A 14,997-nucleotide genomic window follows, 5' to 3' on the forward strand; every position below is an offset into this window, starting at 1 on the left:
GTTCACCTTTGAACATAGCCATAAGCTATAACTCAAACGATTCCCGAAAGGCGCGCATATTGCCTCATCAAATAAAATGTATCATGCTTTTTGCATGATCAAAAACCTCCCGCTGGGCCTAAAATGTGCTAGGTTTTGAATCGTGCATGGTGCATCCCACACGCCCGAACGGAGCTTTGCCCCTTTATACTGGTTTAATTTCATTAAGGGCTGCATGAATATTTCTATTAGAGCCCCATGAAATATGGAGCCATTTAGTATTGGCCTGCACCAATCACCCAGATTTATTGCTCCTTTTCATCACATCTATAGGAGAGAAAATTAATACGGCCCCGTAGATGGAAACGGACCCTAAAACCTCGGTCTTTCCTGAAAGCTGTTAATTTGCTCCGTAATTACTTTCACAATTAACTAAAATACAAATCAAAGTGACAAATCGGGATAGTTTATATATTAATTACCCCCGGTAAATGTGTTCATTATGAAAAGGCAATTTAAAGGGACCCGCACTGTCTCTTTTATTGCAATAAATACATTCAATTATACTAGCTGGCACAAACGCCCGCTGCCGTGAAATGTATAGGCCTATACTGCATGCTTTTAAAAACATTTGTGGCTCATAATCATTTCATGCGTTTAGTCTGTTTAAAGACTTATTGCTGAGGCCGCCTAATTTCTGGAAGAAAAATAAGTTGAGCATTGCACTTCAATGTGTGCAACTGTGCATCAATATTGCTGCATGGTTACTTTGTCGTAGCCTACCATGGTGTCTGGTCTCTTCAATTTTGCAGTAGGCCTTATACTCTACTGTAAAGCCTTTATTTGTTCATGCAAATCAAAGAGTCTCCTTGTGGAATCAGAGGAGACGACTGCAGCGGCTAATATTATTGGTTATTGATTTGACTTAAGCAATGCTTTGCGTTTTTCAACATAAAAATACGGTTTTAAATTTATTTAAACAGCTATCTCCTTTGTCATCATTTATGTTGAAATGTGGACATTATATTATTTGTTAATTTATACCCAATCTGGGTCGGCTATATAGTTTTTATTTTATTTATTTATATTCAGAGCTTTTTACATGCTTATTTCAAACATTTCACACCACGTCCACTTCATGCTATGTATAATTTATCAATCAATCATGTCTTGGCCTGTATAAGGTACGTTGTTGACTTTGACTTTCATTATCTGAAATTAACTCCCCGAGTCGTATAGGTTTTTATACCAGAGCCAGAAGTGCTCGGTTTGCAATGCCACTCAAGTCTAATTATATATATGTCAAACAAATAGTTGCCTGCAGTTATGCTGACCTTACTTGTCAAATTTAAAAATAACAAGACATAGGCCTACTCATTTCCACTTTGACATCATTTTTAAACTTGTATAGTTCCTTAATTGTCAACACCGCAAGTTAATTGAATAACATTAAGTTGCATAAGGTATAGCCTATAATGTCACAGCATTTGAGCATGGTATTGGGAAATATATACGCCAGACATGTGTCCGCTGGTACAAATTGGCCAATATAGAAATCCCAATATATATTAATGTGAGGTACAAAAGAGGAATAAAAAAGCCTATACTATAGCGAGTTGTTGCAGCTCATTTGATACAAGCATTATGACTAAAGCTGGGCTCCTCTTAGCTAATTGCACAAAATATACTGGTTACTTTCATCTGTAATAAATCTTAAAATACAATAGTGGTCACATATGTAAATGCCTCGTACATTTGGTTTACATTTGCACAAGCATATGCCGGTATAGGCCTTATTGCGAGGACGCCATTTAATCTAATTGCAATTGTGTCCAGTTTTGGGGAGAGTATGCATTTGTTTTAATTATCACACACATCTCTGATCATTTGCACTGGTTGGGTTAACACAGGCTGCAGAGAGCTTCCAGTGAGGCGATAATGTAATGTACTATATTGCATGGGCTATACTGCTAGGCTACATGATGAAAAGAATAAAATAATACAAAATCTAAATAGTTTTAACATGTTCTGTCATACACTATTGTAAAGTGCACCCATATTTATGTAACCAGTAATGTATTAATTAATTATTATCATTATTATTGTTGTTGTGGTGGACTGGTGGTGGTGCACATTGGTGGGTATTGTTTCATAAAGGTAAGGTATACAACATATGATGATGACACACACACGCACGCACGCGCACACACACACACACACACACACACACACACACACACACACACACACACACACACACACACACACACACACACACACACACACACACACACACACACACAATTGTTACATGTAGGTAGGCTATTGTTTCCTAGCAACCAGGGTAGGTCTCGCTGAGCACAACGCCGTGCTTTCCTTCCTTCATTCATTCAAACTCAAGCTGTCCAGTATACATGCAGCAGTACACACACACAACCACTGAACCACAGAGTACAACCACGGACACAGACAGAGAGAACGGGGAGGGAGGGAGCCACCATTTATTGACATTACGTTGGTCCAATCACCTTCCTTGCCTTACCGGAAGCGGATATAGGTAATAGCTGTTCTCTGTTGTGTGTTGTTGATGTAGATTTTGTAGAGAGAGAAGAGGAAAAAGAAGACAGACAATTCTGTGCAATTGTCGCTAGTAGAGTTTTCGTTCTTCCCTCCTTATTCAGTATTCAAAGGTAAAAAAACAAAACAATTTAATAGAACATTTACACGTTCATCTCAATTGTGTGTCTCGAAGCAGGAGAAATGTCAAAGAGGGCATTCATTGCGGGCAGGAGGAAAATGAATCCCCCCGTGATGATAAGTTAGCATGGCTCAATCAACGCTAGCTGCTGCTAGCCAGCTAATATGCTAATGTCAACAAAATCATGTTCCGTATACACGACTGACATACAGGACAACAACGCACCGGTCAGTCCTCCGGAGGCTGGAGGTTTGAGCCCGGTGCTCACACCGATGAGATGTACATGGGTGGCGGCGTTTACAAGCTGACAGCTGCTGAGTCATTATTAGCAAACTACACATAGCGAGCTAGCTGTTGTTGTTAGCCAAGCTAACTTGGTTTCATAACGTCCAGTTTATAGTTTGCTTCTTGGCTTTGCCATTTCCAAGCTTCTCACTTATAGTGGTTAAAACAGCCACACGGAGAAGCGATGATGGACAGTGACATGCTATTAACGCTCTTGTTTACTTGTTCGTTTGTAATGTGACTATGACTAGAGACTAGAGACAGAAACAACCAGGAGACTCATTCTCAAATGTGTTTTATTTGTTGTTTTTAAATTCAGATAGCAGCGACAACTTCTGACTAAAGTTGTCAGTCAATGGAAATATTGTAACAATGTTCAGCTTTGAAGGAGATTTCAAAACGAGACCCAAGGTATCACTTGGAGGAGCAAGTAGAAAGGTAACATGCTTGTTTGATTTGATGAGAAAGGTGAACTTTCAAGATGGCAATAATCAATTATACATAATATGTAGACATATAGTCTGGTTAGTGTTGACTTATTATGTGTTAATTCATAGTGTCTATGAGTGTGTTGGACTAGCTTGTCATTGCCAAGATTTCATGTTTTCCAGGAGGAAAAAGCATCTTTGTTGCACCGCACTCAAGAAGAACGAAGAAAAAGAGAGGTATTAACTGTGTACAGTGTAGTCAATGTGTTAGCACATGTGCAAAACTAGTTCATTGATTCATTAGTGGCTCAATTGTTGATTATTAAACCATCAAGTAATGTTGTCCAATGTCCATACTCATTTAATGGATTTTAAGGATGAAGAATACAGTTCATGCAATGTGTAATATGTGTGTAAAATATGCTCTAGTCTATCGTATAGAGCACCAAAGAACTACCTGGGGGTGGTTCATGTTTCCCCCCCATTCTGAATTCCCATAGACGTGTTTAATATCCCATCATATAAGAACAAAGAGGGGGGAAAAAAGAGCCAGGCGGTTTGTATGGATATGAAGAATCAACTGACGGCGAGAAAACAAAACGCTGCCGAACTAATGCAATTTTCGCCAGACACATACTGTATCAAATATGAGTGACTATCGTAAACGATACAGAGCTACCTGCCTGACAATATCGCCAGGACATTTATTTATTCTTATTTGAGACAATTCTAAGGTGACCTAATATGTTATTTTCCATAGAGAAATACTTCCGTTAAGTAAGCGAGTAACGCCAGGACTTATCTATTCTATATGCATACAGAAGTCATGATGTCCAAAATCAGGCCCAGTACAGAATGTTAAATTATTTAGTTCTGCAAGTGTTCTTTAACAAGTATCATTCTGTTACGGTCAGGATGAAAGGAGAAGACTGAAGAATGCCATTATCATCCAGTCCTATATACGTGGCTATCAGGATCGCATGCGGCAAGTAAGTCTTCAGCCATTTGCAACTTCTCAAAGGCCTTGTTTCAGTTTCACGATCACATCATGTCCTCATCACTTTCCATTCACTTTATTATTGTTCCATCACCACCCATCTTCGCCAAACACCCATACAGATCAGTTACATATTCTCCTAACGCCTCACTGAAAACAAAACAATCTGCACAATCTAAAAGCATTATCTCTCTCTCTCTCTCTCTCTCTCTCTCTCTCTATTTGACCTCTGGCTCTCTCTCTCTCTGTTTGACCTCTGGCATTTTATTTTCCAGTATGCCATTCAGAGGACCAAGTTTGATGAGTGTGTCAGCCAGACACAGTCAAGGGGGCCGGTGGACAGTGCAAGTCTAACTCTCCTATCAAGACAACTCATTTTTTTCTACAGACAGTGTGTGGATGCACATCGATTGGTGAGTAAATTATATGCTCTTCAATTAAATCTATCTCAACAGATTTAACCACTTCAGCCATTTAAAAAGAAATCCGTTCACTTTGTTGTTGGGTTTTTTCAGAAGCATTCAAGGTACATAAACATAGACATACAACCATTGTATAAATCATAAATTACACAAAATAAATGGCATTCACCCCTTTACATTTTGATCATAAAAAGGTGTACAGTACATATAAAATTATCTGGAACATTTTCACCTAAAATGGCATACCCAAAAGATGGACGGTAGTTGAAAGGGGTTAAGAACAGACGTTGGCTGATGCTTGTGTTTTGTCCCATTGGCTTTTCCGTTGTAGATATGGATGTGTCAGAACCTGGTGAAACACAACAGTCAGTTTGTGCAGCTGTTGGCGGGTCCAGAGAGCCAGACTTGTGTGTTTCAGATCAAGAGGATCCTGGGCTTCTGCTGCAGGTACAGTACTATCGATACTGGCTCCCGTTGGGAGTCAGAACAGTTGAATAAACAAACCGATTTTTTAAAATATTTGTAGTAGCCAGAGTTACATCATGTGCTGGTTCCTCTCTCCATCTCCCCAGACTGCTGCAGAAATCTGATGACGACAGTTTGAATGTTGCCGTTCCCATGAGGATGCTGGAGATCTTTTCTTCAGAGAGAACTTATCTTCCGATTCTTCTAGACGCTAACTCTTTAGTATCATTAATCGAGCAGATTTTGCACTCTATGGTCCAGAAAGGTACCTTATTTTATTTTTTATATGTTATACTTTCATTCAGGTGCTAGTACAAACAATGAACAATTTTTCAGAGTCAAGACTCTTGACTCTGAGGAAGATCGCAAGATCAAAACTATGAATTCCCTCTCTCTTACACTCTCTTGGTTTCTCTCTCTCTCTGTCTCACTCTCTCTCCCTCAGGATACTACAGATCGCTGTACATTCTAGTAAACCACAGGCTGCCTGCCAGTCTGGAGTACACTGATGCTCCCTCTGTCCCTATGGCAAGCACACTGTTGGATCACATCCTCAAACCCCTGCACTTTACGTACTCCTCCTGCACAACAGGCGCAAGGTATGGAACTCACACAAAAATATAGGTGTTTAATCCGGATAGGTGCGGTTTAGCACACATCTGAACAACAAGGCAGCACTGATAGCGAGGCCTTGAGGTTCAAGAGATTCACCCAAGTGAGTCGCTAGGCGAGCGATTGTCTGTGCCGAGCAGCCGATGGCCTCGCGCATAGATGGGCGCTGTTGCTTACTGATGGGGTCACTGTGGGAATCAGTTAAAATTACATGTAGTGGATAATTTCTTTCCAAAGGGGGAAAAAATAGGTTTTGCATTTAGTACATATATATAGAAATGTATCATATAGTTTTTGTTCAGAAACATTTGCATTCAACTATTAGCTTAATGTAGCTAAACCAGTAAGAAACGCGGGAAGCGAACGCAGCTGAGACCCTGCAGATCATGTCTGTCTGTCTGTCTGTCTGTCTGTCTGTCTGTGTGTGTGTCTGTCCCGCTGTTACTGTATATGTGGACCTGGCCCCTTTTGTGCCCATATATGGAGCTGAGTGGACCTGGCCCCTTTTGTGCCCATATATGGAGCTGAGTGATTGCTGATGCAACACACTCCATATTTGGATAGCGGGACAGACACACACACAGACACGTCAGGAATGTTCATCAGCCAGAAATCACTGTGTAGTGCAGCCAGGAAGTCCCCGCCATGAGCACCAGCATCACACTCCCCCTTTGAACTTGTGGCATGTGATCAAAATTTGTTAAGGTCCTCCTCGCAGAGTAGACTACTGCATTTTTTCGGAAATAGGGGAAAAAAACTCTGCATTTTACAAGGACTTTAAGCAGTGACTCCAGAACAGAGCCAGATTTTTTGATGATAAGCTCTAAAATCTCTACCTTATGTGGCAGAATAAAGTTGGCACTTTGTTCAGTTTTTGTCACAGTTTTTGGTAGGACACATATAAGTATTACATTATTGTTTTGACTTTTATCATTGATTTTCTGTGCTTTAGAATTTAATACGTGCCCATTATTTAATAATCGGTATTTGCGTGCCATTTGTTTGGTGGCCTGGTCATATGAACTGGTCAGTGGTCCAGGATGAGGATTCTTATTAATCATCAGAAGCTCTGATGATTAGTAAGGCATGAGGGCACATTTCTTTCCATAATACTCAAACTTATCAACACTTACCAAGTTATTGCCTGGGGATTGTGACAGGAGGAGAACATTAAGAAGACGGGAGAAGAATGTCTTTGTCTGTGGTGTATACTGTTAAAATCATCCACTAAACCCATCATGCCAACCAAGGCAGTAATTACTTCAGCGACCAATTTACAACATGCAATAAAATGCCCTTAGACTCGCTTACTCGCCAGAGTGCAGAATATCAACTGTTTGCCCTCAATTTGAGACAGTCTTAATGACAAACGACAAGAGGAGTTCTTTTCTTCTTTGAAGAAAAGCAGGGTGGCAGTGAGAGAAACTTGTGTACACACAGACTGTAACAGCTAATTATCTGACCGGGCCCACCAGATGTGTGACTGAGCCATACAAAGCAGCTCTGTTTGACAAGAAAATATTGGAACACTCGCAAAGCTGAAAGGACAGGACAACACTGGAGGAACAAGCCCACTCTGTTAAAACATTTTGTTCTTTGTTATGAACTGATTTGAGTTTTTCACATTCCATAACGGCATGTTTTAGACAATGCCTCGGCATTACTTTGGTCCTGTCTCCTGTGTGTTTTCCCTGACCTGTGATATAGTTAAGGTGGCCAGTCAGGCCAGACATTGTGACATTGCATATCTCCTTACAAAGCTTCTTTGAGCAAGAACGCTTAACGGTGCATAGTATCCAAATTTAGTTAAACAGCCTTTCTGGAAATGAGTTCCACTGCTGTGTGGTTTGACAGAGATGTCTCTTTCAGCTATAGTTTCAGATCAAAGTTTTTGGTTTAAAAACGAAAATGAAAAGTACCTGGATTTCATATGTAAAATATGTGTTGCTTGTTATTTTTTTTGTTTTTTTACTTAATTTGTATTGAAGGAAGAACAGACAAAAAACCCACAACTAACAAGACAATACGGAAAGAAAAAGACAAAAAGTAAAAGGAAAAAAAGGCTGCATTTTTCATATTACAACAAACATTCAATGAAATCCTATTGCAATATCGCTAGGCTGAGAGAAGAGATTCCACTTTTCCCACTTTTTATAGAATTTATCCTCTTGTAGTCTCAGTATGAATGTTAGTTTTTCCATAGAATACAGTTCCTCAATAATGTCCATCCATTGATCTTTCGTTGGTGGGTCCTGTTGGTACCAGCGTCGTGTGACGCTGCATTTTTACTTGATGCTAAGAGGATCTTGATTAAATATTTATCATGTATTAGAAACTCTTCAGGGATATTTCCCAACAGTAGAAAAGAAACAGACAGAGGTATCTCAAAACACAGAATGGTCTCCAAGGTGGAGTGGATATCCTGCCAGTATTTCTGAATTTTAGGACAAGACCAGAAATGTGTTGCTTGTTTCAATGTTAACATTAAAGCTTTTGTGACAGCCAGCAAGATTGGATATTTTGATACCTATGGTGTTGCAACAGAATGGATGGTGTTTATGATAGTAGGGGGATACGTAAAGTATTTCTTCTCCCCATTTAACCCATTCAAAAGAGGTACCTGAGGCTGATTCTAATCATGTCTTCTAAATCCTAAGAGTTTTCTGAAAACATATGTTTCTATGCTGGTGGTTCTCAAACATTGTCATGTGAAGTCCCCCAAATGTATATGTATTTGCCTGCGGACCCCCCCCCCCATCTCAAAATATGTATTTCCAGAGACCCACAGGCGCAAGGATTTGAGTAAAATGTTTTTCACAAAATAAAATAAATAAATAAATAGTATAAAATAATTCTTTTTTATCTCAACTCTAAAATGACACGCATGCTTCTTGCTTCCTTTCTTTCAGGCAGTTTGTGTTTGCAGCCTTCACTGAGGAGTTCATCTCAGCCCCTTTCACAGAGCAGATCTTTCACTTCTTTATACCCGCACTGTCCGACGTGCGTCTCTCGTTCCCTTTCGAGGCCTTCCTGGATTCCCTGCAGACCACCGTGGTTTCCTCCTCGGCAGCACAGAGCCAGGCCCCCTGGCTGTTTTACTTTGTCCTCTCAGCGGGAGAGAACTGCCTAGGTATGTGGCTCACTGGCCTAAATGACACGTTGTGTGCTCTTATGTACAGACAACCTGTGTATGTTGTCTGTATGTGCCTTGATGTACTCTCTGTGTGTGTGTGTGTGTGTGTGTGTGTGTGTGTGTGTGTGTGTGGTGGGTGTGCGTGTGGGGCTGTGGCTCTACGTCCTCCTGGTCTGGGCTCCTCAGGTGAGTCGGTAGGATACAATAGCAGTGACAACACAGAAATGTGTGTGGGGAGGAATGATTTGGCATAACAACTAAATTGGGGAGAAATAAATACAATAAATGTGTGCGCGTGCATGGTGTAATGAATGAAAGGCGTGTGTGCGCATGTGCCTCGCCCTGTGTGCGTGCGTGTGTGTGAGCATGCACGCCAGGGTTAGGCAGCATTGTTTACCAGAGGGCTACACTAACTTTGATAAAGTGAGCGACTGCACACATTGGCCTATTGAATTGAACTTGAAACACATTGCAGTGCTGAATTATATTAAAATGGCATGAATCTGAACAGATTGCTTTACAATAATCTATTTGTCAGTCCAGAAGGCCTGGGTCCTTGATTCATAACACAAGAATTTTATGTTACTAAATGTTGGTTACAATGAAAAGATTGCGTACATAAAATAATCCACCTTAATTCAGTATCAACATTTGCCACTTGTTTGATATGCTCAACCTGATAGGTCTATGGTGAAATACATAGCTTTTTGTTATAAATATGGATTCAAAGCAGACTATTTAACCATTACAAATTTTACTATTTTAGTGAATATCTTGGAATGCAGCTATGTGCTCAAATTATACATATTATGAAATTGGAATTGAGTTATAGAGGATATGCACGTGACATCGTCATCAAACCCGGAAGTTGTGCAGGAAAAAGAATACTTTCTGGCTTTGACAGCCCATACATCCAAACAGAAAAGTCCTATCTGATTGCATTAAACAACGTTAAACAATGTTAAACTCACTTTGCCTCTAACTTTGCCACTCGATTTGCCATTCACTTTATGCATGCACATACCCTCTATAAACTCTATAAACAATAAACGTGTGGTGTACAGTATATGTTGGTAACCGGAATGCTCGTCTCAAAACACCCTCACCCTAATGTTTTTCTGTCGACCGGCCGCTCGGTGGGGCGGTTCTTGTATTCTTGTATTTGAGGATAAGGTTTGAAATTAGTTTAGGGTTATTACTAGGCACCGTTTCCACTGAGGTTAAGGTTTGGAATGAGGTTAGGTTTAGGAATAGTTTACTGGGCTAACGTTTAGGAATACCAAGTAGAGACCGTTCAGAGTTTCCCAGAATTTCACCTCGGGCGACTGTGTTTTTGAACCGTGCGTTCTGGTATTCTATATGTTTATATACACTGTGTGGGGCTTTATGAGGTGCAAATATGACTCAGTTGCAGTATAAACTCCAGCAGAGACAGATTTATAGAGAGGCACCAGATGATTCAGTATCTAAAGGATATAACTATGTCTGCCAGACTGCCAGTCGAATGCTGGTATTTTTGTTATTATCTTCTCCCAACAGCCACTGCGGCTGGTAACTATTTATTTTGAACGTACCGGGACGTATTGTACATTAACACTCATTCAGTGCCACATGACGCCTTTGGACACCTATCCCGTGACGCCCTCGTTGCCATGGGCGCCTTTGGACGCCTTTCCACTAGCGACCTAGTGGAAATGTTTTGATCATTGGCTGCCTCTCTAAGCCAATCAGTGTTGGTTGGCTAAACGTCATAGTGCGGCTAGACTCAATCCGTGCTATAATAAAATGCATTAAAATGCTGGCCTCCGGCCAGGTGGCACAGGAGTAAAGTACCTGCCCACCACCATAGAGACTGGGGTTTTGATTCCTCCATGGGGCCTCTAGCTTGGCCAGGCACTATAACAAACTCAGTTTGGCCGTGATTCCGGGGAAGGTAATTAGACTTAAATTATTTTATGCCACGGGGGAAATTCAGTTTTCAGCTTCATCCAGCTGAGTGCTCCTCAAGTGGGGGACGGGACGGGTGCAGGACCGGGGTCATAAAATGTCTTGCTCAGGGACACCGTGACACATTGTGGGGCTGAGAATTGAACCTGGGACCTTCTGCTTCCCAGGGTGAGTTCTGTCCCTGCAGTAGCCACTCTTATAGTTCAGCAGGGAGTGGAGCTATGAGGAATAGTGTGTTCCTCTGCACGTTTTACATACTCCTAGTGAAACTCCTCACTGTCGGGTGAAAAGAAGTGGCGACCCAGACCAAACGGCAAGGCTTGACAGTGACAGGGATTATATACAGTACATGAGGAGGTATTGGCTTTATTAAGGCATAATGAAGAACTATGACGAAAAATAAAGTTCACTGTGTTGGATTACTTAAACTATCTCGAGCAAGGTTAAAGTCTCTGCAAGTTGATTTTCATACCGTACCGTGAATGGAATGCAGTGGCTTCGTTGAAAACACATTATGCTGTAGAAAATGTGTGAATAATGTCTTTTCACATGAAAGATATCAATGTTTGTTGCGGTGAAAGATGCCCTATTTTACCAGCCACTATGGCCTGGAGCCAAAAGAGGTGGTTTCCTGCCCCGAGTCTGAGTGATGGTCCATCTACTCACATTGAATGACATCTTCCTTCTCTCCTTCTAACATAATTAACCCATTCTGACCTGAGATCAGATTCTAACGCACAGAAGAATGGTGGTTCTTTAACGCATTTTGACCTGAGATCAGATTCTAAAAAGTCTTAAATCCTGACAGTTTGAAAAAATTGCAGACCTACCAACACCAAAAGGGGTTCCCGCCCAAAATGGATTAAGTCCCTATTTAAACCTCTTAGTCCCTATCATTCATTTGACGTAACAAAATCAAAATCAAATAATCGTGCTATTGATTTGAAGTCATATCTACCCCGGCCCTAACGTGAACTACATAATGTGAGTCAAAGCTGTGCTTTTTGTCAGGTTCGCTATCAGAGGAGGGTCTCCTGTTGTACCTGCGGGCCTTGCAGACCCTGCTGCCCCTGCTGCCAGTGTCAGACAGCAGCAACAGACCTGAGGTCATGAGTGACTCAGAGGATGAAGATGATGGCGGCATCCATCCTCTGCCCATGCAGGTAGAAACACAACAACACACATTCTTACACACACGCACGCAGGAACACACACACACAAACACACACGCACCGAAGACCCCTATCTAAAGAAAAAGTCCCAGGGACTTCCGCACAACATTTGTGTTAATGTTTTAGGCAACAAAGTCTTATGCACGCCTGTATGCTCTGAGACGGGTGCGTAGGCAGGGCTCAATGTATTCAGGAAAATGCACATAAAGTGCATTTATCTACACATAAAGTGCAAAACTAACTTTATTGGCAATGTTTCGGTCAAAGACCTTCTTCAGGCATCTGCTGATAATAGGTAGCCACCTTGTTAATGTTTTGAAATTGTTCGAGGTTTTTCAAGATCCTTCGAAAATAGCAGATTTACGACTCATATTAACTTAGCCATTAAAAGTGGGGAAGCATCTGTCATTTTAGATTGGGAGTCAAAGTTTGAGAACCACTGATCTAGCAACATAGGTTTTTCAGAAAACTGAAAAATGAAGACTAGTTCTTGCGTTCTCTCTCACCTCTGCTCCCCGCCAGGACGACAGGATCTCTGTCCAGCTCATCACTGAGGAGTGTGTCCACAAGCTGGACACCAAGGAGCAGACCAACGCCCTGCTCAACCTGGTGTGGAGGGACTCGGCCAGCGAGGAGGTCTTCACCAAGATGGCCTCCATCTGTCACACGCTCATGGTGCAGCATCGTCTCATGGTGCCCAAAGTCAGGTCAGTCCAACACTAAATAAATATGTATTTGCCCCGCAGACCCTCATCTGAAAATACTTTGTGCCAGTGACACATACAATGATTTGTGTTGTTAAAATGTTTAGTTTTTTTTTACCAATTTCTCTATAATTCTTTGAAAATAGCTTGTAGACAAATTTAGCTGTGGACTCCCATTTTGAGAAGCTTGAGAAGTTACTGTTCTGACCAGTGAATGCATGTCTGCGAATGAAGTCTTTTGTGTACATGGTGATTATTAATACGTCACCAGGATGGATGTTTGACACTCGACAGGGTCTGTGCCACACGTGTGGGTCAGCTGCTCAGTTCAACGTTGTTGGTAGCACAACTCTTGTAAAGGTGGCATAATTTGTTTGGTTTTTTTAACGAAATGCTACCATGTACTAAATGTCCTTTGTCAAAGCGTAGGGCTAAATCCTCATAATTATGCCTTTTGTCTTTTGGAGCCAGAAAAATAAAACAATTATGTTTTTCTTTGCATTGCATTGCGGAAACATCCACAGCACAAAAACAGCGGTCAACTGAACATTACTCTTATATGTCACACGGATGCTCGAGGGATCAGCTCCTGCGTTAGAGAGTGAGGATGTTAATTACAGGCCCATCGTGATTGAGAGGGAAACTGTGGCTTTATGTGTTTTCTGTGCTGTAAGCAGCAGTGTAAATAACAGTGAAGGGAGGCAGGCGGTTATCTGTGGTCCTCACCCGCTGACATTTTACAACCGGCAGAGGAAGCAGGGATGTCAGGGAATCTGTCAGTCTTGGGATGAGGGCAATTTACCCCCCTTCTCTCTCTCTCTCTGGCTGATTACATTAGGACCAGGATGTCAGAATTGGGGGTGGTGGGGCTGTTCTGACTGACAGAGGGTGATCTAAGCTGAGAGCTTCATGGAAGATCACCTCCCCTGGTTAATGATTACTGGAGCCAAACCAGGAAGCTAACCGTTGATGTGCGAGTATATCAGCAGTTTCAGCACGCTTGTGTGTGTGTGTGTGTGTGTGTGTGTGTGTGTGTGTGTGTGTGTGTGTGTGTGTGTGTGTGTGTGTGTGTGTGTGTGTGTGTGTGTGTGTGTGTGTGTGTGTGTGTGTGTGTGTGTGTGTGTGTGTGTGTGTGTGTGTGTGTGTGTGTGTGTGTGTGAGTGTGAGAAAGAGACAGGTTGACGGCCACGTCGGGAGTAAACATGTGCCTTTGCTGGACACTTTTTGAGGATGCACAATATTGGAATTTTGGTCGATATTGCAGTACAAGCTTCCAATTCCAATAGGGTTTACCTTACACAGTAACATAACAGTAAGTTATTCTCGGTGCAGATGCAGACTTCTAAAAAACAGAGGGCTTTTACCTGATTTATTGGGCCTATTGATGCACAAATGAATGCAACACACAATGTAAAATATAGTACTTTGACGTAACCAATTTTCAAACTAGTTGACCCTATGGGAGCTCATTGATTAAATCGGCAGATATTTTCGTCCTGTTAAAAATAGAAGAATCCCTGTCCATACGACCAAACTTTCTCTGTACACATGTAGGACTGTCACAATTACAAATTGAAGTTGAAGATTAAATGTCACACTAATAATTGAGATTAACAAATTAATTGTGTTTTTGGCATTGAACATTGGAACATATGAATAAAAAAATCACACCTGTGTGAAGTGAGGGGCGCTCTTATCCTCATATATCATCTCATTCCGGCCAATCACAATTTGCGTCCTCACCTTCGTCATCAATGTTTGTGTTACGCAATGTTTGTTTACACAAACTTTGTCCATTCATTGTCAATGGGATTTAATGTTTGTGTAGGACAAAGTTTGTGCACACATACCAAAAGCTGGACATAGGAGGGGCTAAAAATGCTTTTCTTTTTACTTTTTATCATAATAAAAAATTGCACAGGAAAATAACTGAAATACACGTAAATGTATTAATGTTTGTTATAACAACAAAGGTACAAATAACAGAAATAGCTGATCTACAAGCTTGCAACGCATCACATAAAGGCGCTTTGTAAGCTTGTGGATCAGCTATTTCAGATTCTCATTTATGATGAACATTTTTCAACGTGGAAACAATTTTGATGATTATGAGAAATTAATGACGATTATGTAATATTTGTGACAGACCTACAAA

General features: G+C 41.1%; 1 protein-coding gene across 1 annotated transcript in view; it reads left to right on the forward strand.

Annotated features, from left to right (window-relative positions):
- The first annotated feature begins 2,543 nt into the window (after positions 1-2,543).
- The window catches only part of ube3c (ubiquitin protein ligase E3C), a 41,782-nt gene continuing 29,328 nt past the window's right edge, over positions 2,544-14,997 (forward strand). The window contains exons 1-11 of the mRNA XM_080793215.1: positions 2,544-2,669; positions 3,282-3,400; positions 3,574-3,627; positions 4,305-4,379; positions 4,663-4,800; positions 5,141-5,256; positions 5,382-5,539; positions 5,720-5,873; positions 8,796-9,016; positions 11,978-12,129; positions 12,661-12,845. Of these exons, the coding sequence (XP_080649341.1) occupies positions 3,335-3,400; positions 3,574-3,627; positions 4,305-4,379; positions 4,663-4,800; positions 5,141-5,256; positions 5,382-5,539; positions 5,720-5,873; positions 8,796-9,016; positions 11,978-12,129; positions 12,661-12,845 (1,319 nt within the window). The 5' untranslated portion in view covers positions 2,544-2,669; positions 3,282-3,334. The remainder of the gene's footprint in view (positions 2,670-3,281; positions 3,401-3,573; positions 3,628-4,304; positions 4,380-4,662; positions 4,801-5,140; positions 5,257-5,381; positions 5,540-5,719; positions 5,874-8,795; positions 9,017-11,977; positions 12,130-12,660; positions 12,846-14,997) is intronic.

Source organism: Protomyctophum bolini (assembly GCF_963924005.1).
Source record: "Protomyctophum bolini genome assembly, chromosome: 21".
Classification (NCBI taxonomy): Eukaryota; Metazoa; Chordata; class Actinopteri; order Myctophiformes; family Myctophidae; genus Protomyctophum; species Protomyctophum bolini.